At 46.0% G+C, this 9,645-nt stretch overlaps 1 protein-coding gene across 3 annotated transcripts in view; it reads right to left on the reverse strand.

Annotated features, from left to right (window-relative positions):
- LOC101165133 (SH2 domain-containing protein 3C) overlaps positions 1-9,645 on the reverse strand; it is a 47,509-nt gene continuing 37,864 nt past the window's right edge. For all 3 annotated transcript variants that reach the window (XM_023958911.2, XM_023958912.2, XM_023958913.2), the window contains 6 exons: positions 7,070-7,320; positions 3,955-4,070; positions 3,168-3,339; positions 1,438-1,549; positions 1,148-1,354; positions 1-610 (listed from right to left, as the gene is read on the reverse strand). In XM_023958911.2, coding sequence (XP_023814679.1) covers positions 453-610; positions 1,148-1,354; positions 1,438-1,549; positions 3,168-3,339; positions 3,955-4,070; positions 7,070-7,320 — 1,016 coding nt within the window. In that variant the 3' untranslated portion in view covers positions 1-452. The remainder of the gene's footprint in view (positions 611-1,147; positions 1,355-1,437; positions 1,550-3,167; positions 3,340-3,954; positions 4,071-7,069; positions 7,321-9,645) is intronic.

Here is a 9,645-nt window from a genome sequence, read left to right on the forward strand (position 1 = left end):
GGTAGAACAAATGTTTTTATTAAGGTCCATATCGTTAAAGAAGGTACTGTCAAGTTTTTCAGATCTGAAGGAAAAGGGTTAAAGGTTTTCAAAAATCTTTGCTCAGAAACAAGGAAATCCTTTACTTAAAAGAAATTACATAAAACTGGATCTTAGTATTGCAGTTAAACTGCAATGGTGTGTGGTTAGGGTTAATTCTGTCTTACTAGCTGACATGGACTCAAAATCTGTTCAGCTTCAGCTACTGTCTCTGTGGCACAACATGGGGTTTAGGAGGTTAAGGCAGAAAATGCAGAAGGGATGGCGATCCCCAATTCCTGTGACAGACATCCTCTGAATTTCTCTGAAGCCTCAGCTGTCATATCACAGGCCTTACAAACAAAGGAACATGAGTGGATTAACCATTAACCAAGTAGTGGTGGTGACCTGTGCCTTATTCTCTGACTGTGGGGCTAGTACCGCTGTAGCTTGTTGGAAAGCACAGTTAGGACCTGGTTGAACTTGGAGTATCGCAGTGCCTGATTCTCCTCAGATCCCCTGCTCCCCCACAGCAGCCTCATCTGGAAGTCAGTCAGAAAGATCTCCTGGATCTCTGGCTGCGCCTGGAAACCTGCAGAACGACGAGATGGTATGATTTTCATCAGTGTAGGGATGAGAGCATCACTCATCCACATGCTGAACACGGACTCAGCAGCATCTCCATTCTGGAGGAAGGTGTGGAGACAATACTAGCAGCAGACGTCCTTCAATCCCCTTCTCTAAACCAGGGCTTGGTGTCCTTATCAGTCTGTCTGCAGGCTCTGCTTTGGAACAAACGCCAGTCTTCCCTCTGACCCGAGTGCAGATGTCACCTCACCAGAAGGAGGTTGTCTCAGACGGGTTTTTAGCTCATAGAGGACCATAGAAAGGAGGGGGCTGCTCCTAAGGAGAGCACAGGAGTCGCTGCCGTTCTCTTCAAGCTCGTACGACCACCTCAAGAGACGTCATGAAACGTGCTTTTCATGCTTCTTCTTCCTCAACCTCTCCTATTTTCTCCCCCGCTTCTGCTTTCCAACCCTTTCCTTCTTCACCTCCTCTCCCTACTTGACCTCCTTCCCCTCCTCCTCCTTCCCCCTCTCCTCTCCCTTTCACCTCCTCGATCTCTTACCTTGCAGTTTAGTTTGAGCGTTGGATCTGTAGATGGGTCCCAGCTGAGCGAAGGTTCTTGCCGCTCCGAGGTGATTCATGACCATATCCACCCCACCCTCTGCCATGTCCCAGGGCTCTTTTCCTTCACTCCCCACGTCACTTCTCTCCATCAGTGTAAGAAAGGGGAGGATGTGAGGAAAAGTGGTGTTGGCCAGCGGGCAGCTTTCTGATTGACAGACACATGACCACAGTGTTAAGTATGTTGACTCACAGCTGTACGGCAACTGAAATATTTAGCAGCACAGATACCTCTTCCTTCGTTCAGGCTTTTAAAAAAGGGCAGTAGAGTTTTCTCGTAAAGGATGGCGCCCTCTGTGTGTCGCTGTCGTAACACCGCCCAAGTTTGCTCCAGACGAGACATCTGCAAGAAAGTGGAGCGCTGCAACCTATGAAACCACCACAAATGGACCCGACTGAACCCCAACAATAACAACGCTTTCTAGAACATACTCTAAGATTCAAGTTCAGCAGTTCCTGGGTGTTAAAACATCCTGCTAAAGCGTGGAAACTCAGAGTCTTCAGTCTTTGAAAGGCTGAATGGAAATCAAATGACTGACCACAATAACTGTATCTCACACTGCACAGACAGGGTAAGACAGAGGGAGTGTGTCCTATCAGTGGAAGAATATGCTTTACCATCTCAACCCTTGTGCTATCCTATGGGGTCCAGATGACCCCCCCCTTCCATTGAGGTGTTCTCCCTACCATGACAAAGGTGGATAAAGGTGGAAAGATTTCATGTAATCCATGGACACCAGTGAAGATCACAAATCATTGAAGAAAAAAGGTTCTGAGCACTGTCTAGTGGGTCTAGATGACCCAATCCCCAATGTTAAAGTGCCTAGGATAGAACAAGGGCTACGCTGCAGACCCTTTCCAGAAGATTAGAACATACTGGAAAAGCTGTACTCATTTCCATAGAACATAGATTCAGGGCCCACTGTTTAATTTATAAGTATTAATTTGTGTTTTGGTTTCTTTTTTACATAAATTGGGGTTCCAGCTCAGCAAACACACAAAAACAGGATTTCAAAAAGTTAGAACCCTCAGGAGAAATCTGCCTAAATTCTGCAGGACTTATTTTAAATGGAGTTTCACCAGCTAATCATCTACTAAACACAGGTTCCCCTGATGTCATTAAATTGGTTCAGTTGGGTTCAAAATGGGGAAAACTTCAGACATCTATCCAGACCTCCATCACTGACCCCTCCATCAAATGGGTAGAACGCCAAAGTTCCTCGCTAAGGTGGCTGGCTGTTCCCAGAGCGCCGTGTCCGAGCAGACAAACAGAACGTCTGATGGAAGGACAAATGTGGCGGGAAAAGAGACGACCCCATCCAGATTATTGATGGACAGATCAATCAGAAAATATTTTGATGTGATCATCACCTCTGTCTTTATCTTTTTGAAAAAACTGAGAGTACAGACTGATTCCTCCACAGTTTTCTCATTTTCTGAAATCTTTTTTTGTGGGTTTTGTTTGCTGAAAACATGATTATTTTTATTTTAATAAACAAAAAGTTGAAATCAATAAAGCAAGCCCTGAATCTATATTCTATGAAGGTTTATTTGAGTGAAAGGAAGTGTGGAAATAAATATACTTTTCTATGATTCTAGTTTTTTGGGAAGGGTCTGTACTTCACCAAGTGACACTAGCTGGAATGAACAGAGGGTGGCGCTGCAGGTCAACGTGCGGCAGGCGTGCATAAAAGGTCATAAAAGGTTATTTAGTCACTTAGTAACAAAACAGAGACAGAAAAGAAGTAGAAACACCATAACGATGAATTTGCTCTGCAGCAACCTTAGATAAAAAGCAAAAATGTTTGATTTCTGAGAGGAAAATGTCTTTTTATCCTAACAGAGGCATATAACCTTTGAACTTTGTCTGCTGACCATGAACGTGTGAATGAGAATGTTGATCCCAGTTTGGTCTGCAGAGCGGTCAACAGCAAAGAAAAGCAGCAGAGTGTGATCTTCACCTGAGGCAGCTCCAAGGCTGTCATGACGGCTGAAAAGCCAAACATGTTTCCTGTCGTGCTCTTCAGCTCTGCAGCAATCTGGATGATCTTCTGAAGCAGAAGAGCGCGCTCTTCATGCGTGCCTGTGCAGCCCAGCACGTGCACAGCCAGCGTAATGGCCATGGTCTGAAGCCTGCAGGAACATGCCCATCAAGATATCGGATTCTGATCAATAAAACATCTCATCTGAATTAAAAAGCATCATTTAGAGTTTAGGAAAAGGTAAACATTTGAAATGTTCAGCAGTTAGGAGTTTAAATCAGATGAAAAACTCTGCATTTCCTCAAATTCACCACTTTTTTGTCACACAAATGGTCTAGTGCTGCCAGTCTGCAAAATAACACACCCTTGCCTCCCCCCATATGAAAATGTGCAGAAACAGGGGGTCAATATCTCAAATGGTTTGTGTTGATCTAACCAGTAAAATAAAACACGGTATAAACTCAGACAATGTTATCTCTCTCCATGTTTTTTGTTTGTGACTTTGTCTCAACACCAGGAAACCGTTGGGTTCATTTCAGCATTGTTTACATTTTCTTTGCGATCAGACAACATTCATTTGGATTTTATAAGTGCTGTTCATGTGCACGTTTCCACTGCTGAGTTACACTGATGCAGAATTAGAATTGAAGGCCTAACCAAAGGCTTCACTGGAAAAAGATCAACATGTTCTGACTGGGGGATTTGTTCTACTATCAATGGTAAAAGGATAGCGGATCCAGTTTAAAGTCAACCTTGTGTGACATACCTCTCTAGCAGGTCTTGTCTCAGCTGCTGGCCGTGTGGTAATGTCAGTAGCTCCATTCCACAGCTTACTCCCATCATCCTTTGCAGCTCTGGTGTCATACCCAAAATCCTAGCCACCTGAAATGAAACATTTGGTTGGTTGAGTTATAGATATATACACCCCTGAGAAACTCAGTGTTAATATTTGGTTCAGTAGCCTTTGTTTCCACAGTTCAAACGTTTCCTGTAGTTTTTCTGCAAGTATGAACAAAGCAGGTACATTGGCCCACTCCTCCACACAGATCTCCTCTAGATCAGTGAGGTTTCTGGTGGTACATCTGGTGGTACATCCCAGGCCCCTGCATGTGATGTTCCACCAGACCATAACTGAAGTGGCTGATATCAAGAAGTCCTACCAATGGCTAGAAATGGCTGGCCTACAGGACAGCACCGAAGAACTCATCCTGACAGCTCAGGAACAAGCCCTGAGCACCAGAGCCATAGAGGTTCAGATCTACCACACCAGACAAGACCCAAGGTGTAGATCTACCACATCAGACAAGACCCAAGGTGTAGATCTACCACATCAGACAAGACCCAAGGTGTAAAACTACCACACCAGACAAGACCCAAGGTGTAGAACTACCACACCAGACAAGACCCAAGGTGTAGAACTACCACACCAGACAAGACCCAAGGTGTAGAACTACCACACCAGACAAGACCCAAGGTGTAGATCTACCACACCAGACAAGACCCAAGGTGTAGAACTACCACACCAGACAAGACCCAAGGTGTAGAACTACCACACCAGACAAGACCCAAGGTGTAGATCTACCACACCAGACAAGACCCAAGGTGTAGATCTACCACACCAGACAAGACCCAAGGTGTAGATCTACCACACCAGACAAGACCCAAGGTGTAGAACTACCACACCAGACAAGACCCAAGGTGTAGACCACCACACCAGACAAGACCCAAGGTGTAGATCTACCACACCAGACAAGACCCAAGGTGTAGATCTACCACACCAGACAAGACCCAAGGTGTAGATCTACCACACTAGACAAGACCCAAGGTGTAGATCTACCACACCAGACAAGACCCAAGGTGTAGAGCTACCACACCAGACAAGACCCAAGGTGTAGATCTACCACACCAGACAAGACCCAAGGTGTAGAGCTACCACACCAGACAAGACCCAAGGTGTAGATCTACCACACCAGACAAGACCCAAGGTGTAGATCTACCACACCAGACAAGACCCAAGGTGTAGATCTACCACACCAGACAAGACACAAGGTGTAGATCTACCACAGTAGACAAGACCCAAGGTGTAGATCTACCACATCTGACAAGACCCAAGGTGTAGATCTACCACACCAGACAAGACCCAAGGTGTAGAACTACCACACCAGACAAGACCCAAGGTGTAGAACTACCACACCAGACAAGACCCAAGGTGTAGATCTACCACACCAGACAAGACCCAAGGTGTAGATCTACCACACCAGACAAGACCCAAGGTGTAGATCTACCACACCAGACAAGACCCAAGGTGTAGAGCTACCACACCAGACAAGACCCAAGGTGTAGATCTACCACACCAGACAAGACCCAAGGTGTAGATCTACCACACCAGACAAGACCCAAGGTGTAGATCTACCACACCAGACAAGACCCAAGGTGTAGAACTACCACACCAGACAAGACCCAAGGTGTAGATCTACCACACTAGACAAGACCCAAGGTGTAGATCGACCACACTAGACAAGACCCAAGGTGTAGATCTACCACACCAGACAAGACTCAAGGTGTAGATCTACCACACCAGACAAGACACAAGGTGTAGATCTACCACACCAGACAAGACACAAGGTGTAGATCTACCACACCAGACAAGACACAAGGTGTAGATCTACCACACCAGACAAGACCCAAGGTGTAGATCTACCACAGCAGACAAGAATCAAGGTTTAGATGTACCACACCAGACAAGACTCAAGGTGTAGATTTACCACAGCAGACAAGACCCAAGGTGTAGATCTACCACACCAGACAAGACCCAAGGTGTAGATCTACCACAGCAGACAAGACCCAAGGTTTAGCTCTACCACACCAGACAAGACCCAAGGTGTAGATCTACCACAGCAGACAAGACCCAAGGTGTAGATCTACCACACCAGACAAGACCCAAGGTGTAGATCTACCACACCAGACAAGACCCACGATGTAGATCTACCACAGCAGACAAGACCCAAGGTGTAGATCTACCACACCAGACAAGACCCACGATGTAGATCTACTACACCAGACAAGACTCAAGGTGTAGGCTGTGCAAAAAGGCGCCTGAAACAATCCAGCACATAACTGCAGGGTGTAAGATGCTGGCAGGGAAAGCATACATGGAGCGCCACAATTAAGTGGCTGGAATAATATACAGGAACATGTGTGCAGAATATGAACTGGAAACCCCAAGGTCAAAATGGGAAACACCTCTGAAGGTGGTAGAGAATGAGAGGGCAAAGATCCTGATCCAGATCCAGACTGATAGGATGGTGATGGGGAACCAACCAGTCATTGTAGTGATAGATAAAGAACAGAGGAAAGCCGTTGTGATGGATGTGGCAGTGCCAAGCGATGGGAACATCAGGAAGAAGGAACATGAGAAACTGGAGAAATACCAGGGACTCAGAGAAGAACTGGAGAAAGCCTGGAAAGTGAAGGTGACAGTGGTGCCTGTGGTAATTGGAGCACTGGGGGCAGTAACCCCCAAGCTGGAGGAGTGGCTACAACAGATACCTGGAAAGACCTCAGACCTCTCAGTCCAGAAAAGAACAGGAACAGCTAAGATACTGCAGGACCCTCAAGCTCCCAGGCCTCTGGTAGAGGACCCCAGCTTGGAGGAGAAACCACCCGCGGAGGGTGAGAGGGGTGGTTTTTTAATATACATACATTACATGATTCAGAGAGTGATTCAGATTGATCTGTTTGGAAATTAGTTCTAGGCAAGAAACATTTGAAGTTGGAGTTAAAGGTCATGACAAACTTTTGACCTGCAGGTTTAACATAGACCTGCTGTTAACCAGTTCACCCGAAACTAAGCCCTGAAAACAAGAGGGTGGTGTTGGCACCTCACAGTCTGCCTTGGTGATGATCTTGGCGGCAGTATGAGGGTCTGTGCTGGCCAGGAGTTCCTTCACCCTTCGCAGGACCCCCACCTCCAGGGGTTTGTTGTGCTTGAGCATCAGCTGTGACTGATACTTGCTGGGTTTGAAACTGGAGACTGTCTCTACCAGAGGTAAAACCCTGCTCCCCCAGGTCCGACAAGGCTCTGTCTCTAGAAAGTCCTCTGCTTGCAGCCTCTCCACAAAGCATGGTGGTGCTGTGGGTGGGAAAGGGCAGAAAGAAGGGCAACATTTTAATTCACAGCCCCATGCCCCACCCCATCTGGGAAGTGAAGGTGACATCAGGGGCGGCTGTGGGCCAGCGGTAGGATGGTCGTCCCATGATCGTTAGGTTGCAGGTTCGATTCCCGCCTTGCACGCCCATGAGTCAAAGTGTCCTTGGGCAAGACACTGAACCCCACCTTGCCTCTGGTGGTAGGCAGGCGCCTGTGTTGGGCAGTGGAGCCGCCACCAGTGTGTGAATGTGTGAGTGAATGTGTGAAAGGGTCTGTGACTGTAAAGCGCTTTGTCCTTGTAGGAAGAAAGGCGCTATATAAGTATACGCCATTTACCATCTAATTTTCTTCATCTGAATCAGGAAAATACTGTTCAGCAGCTTTGAGCGTCTCAGAAATGTCTGAATATCAACATCATTCTGATCCCCCTCAGGGTCACAGGGATGCCAGCGACTGTTGGGCAACGGCGGGTTACACCCTAAATAGCCCTCACACATGTCCTGCACTGCTCTAACATACTTCCTGTCACTCCAGACTTCCTCATCCAAAAGCACAGTTCCTTTCTGGACATCCTGTCATAAACTTTCTCCAGATCTCCAGAGACAGTGTGTCTCTCTCTGACCTTCTCTGTGCTTCTCTATCAACATCCTCAAAGCAAAGATTCCATCTGTAGTTCTCTTTCTTGGCATGAAACCATCCTGCTGCTCACAAATGTTCACTTCTGCTCTTAGCCTAGCTTCAGCTACTCTTTCCCATCTCTTCATTGTTTGGCTCATCAGCTTTATTCCTCTGCTGTTACCACAAATCTGCACATCTCCTTGTTCTTGTTGATGGACACCATCACACTTGTCCTCCGTTCCTCAGGAATCTTCTCACCACCTAAGATGCTGTTGAACAACCCAGTTAGAAACTCCACTGCCATCTCTCCCAGACACTTCCAGACCTCCACAGGACCAAGTGCCTTTCCACTCTTCATCCTCTTCCATGCTCCCCTTAATTTGTTCCATGCTGCATCTCCCTGTACTCCTGACTACTCTCCTCAGTCCTTTCAGTGTCTCCCTTTTTCTTAGCCAGCCTTTTACTTACTCTGTCTAAACTCCTGCAGCTCCTCATTCCACCACCAAGTCTCCTTATGAACTTTCTTTCCTGATGACACACCAAGTACACTCCTGTCTGTCTCCCTGATCACGTTAGCTGTAGTCATCCAGTACCTCCTGACCACCCACAGCCTGTTCTAGCTGCTTCTTAAAAGTCCTGCAACATTCTTCCTTTTTCAGCTTCCACCAGTTTGTCCTCTTCTCTGCCTTTGCCCTTTCTTTCTTCATCTTCTTCATCACCAGAGTCATCCTACACACCACCATCATATTTTCTCTTTCACCTACCACTACTTTGCAGTCACTGGTCTCCTTCAGATTACACCGTCTACACAAGTACAATGAAATCTCTTTTAATTGTAACTCAGTTTTTTCGGATGTTCATTTCTAGTTCTAGTTAATGTGAATTCATTAGTAGTTTAACCTTTAATCCTAGTATGTGACTTCTTTGGGGTGGACTATTCCAAACTAAATTGTGGAATACGTAAGGGTTAATGGCAGACAAAGTGTGCGCTATTACTTTTTAACGCAAGGAAGCCTAACGAAGTGCGTTAAATAGTAATAACGCACACTTTGTTGGCCATTAACCCGCTTATACCATGGTCACTTACAAAAGCAATACATATTAACCAGTTCTTAGTCCTTAATTCTTGTTTTTTTTTTTCAGATTTGGATCGCTTTTCTGACAAAAAGCGGACTATTTGTTACGTGATGCGGCGCGATGCGCGTAACAAATAGTCCACGTCGCGCCACCGCTGCAGTCAAGATTCAGCGATATATATATGCTGATCGTCCCGATTGGTTGAATAAAGCATCAGTTCAGAGAGAAAGTTCTCCTCTTACCGCTTGTTTTTGTCCAGATGATGAAGCAATAGGTTGTTTTAAAGAAGCCAGCGCAGTGAGACAAAACATTTAAGCTAGGTGACCGGAACTTCTTTTTTCACCGTGTGGTTATCAGGTTTTAATGCACACCCAGCAGCCAATCAGAATCGAGTATTCAAACGGACCATGGTATAAATGACATTAACCAATGTCCTCACTTCACCTGGACCTTAGGTACCTGTATGTGAAGCTATTCAGAGCTGCCTCACACAGCAGCACCTCCCAGAGGTTTCTGTTCATGAACTTTGCCATTTTCCAACCTTTTTATTTGCCCTAATAAAATGTTGCACATTAGGACATTTCACATTGATAAGGCTAAAGCTACCCACAC

The sequence above is a fragment of the Oryzias latipes genome, chromosome 9 (assembly GCF_053564925.1).
Source record: "Oryzias latipes strain Hd-rR chromosome 9, Olatipes_Hd-rR_3.1".
NCBI classification, from domain to species: Eukaryota; Metazoa; Chordata; class Actinopteri; order Beloniformes; family Adrianichthyidae; genus Oryzias; species Oryzias latipes.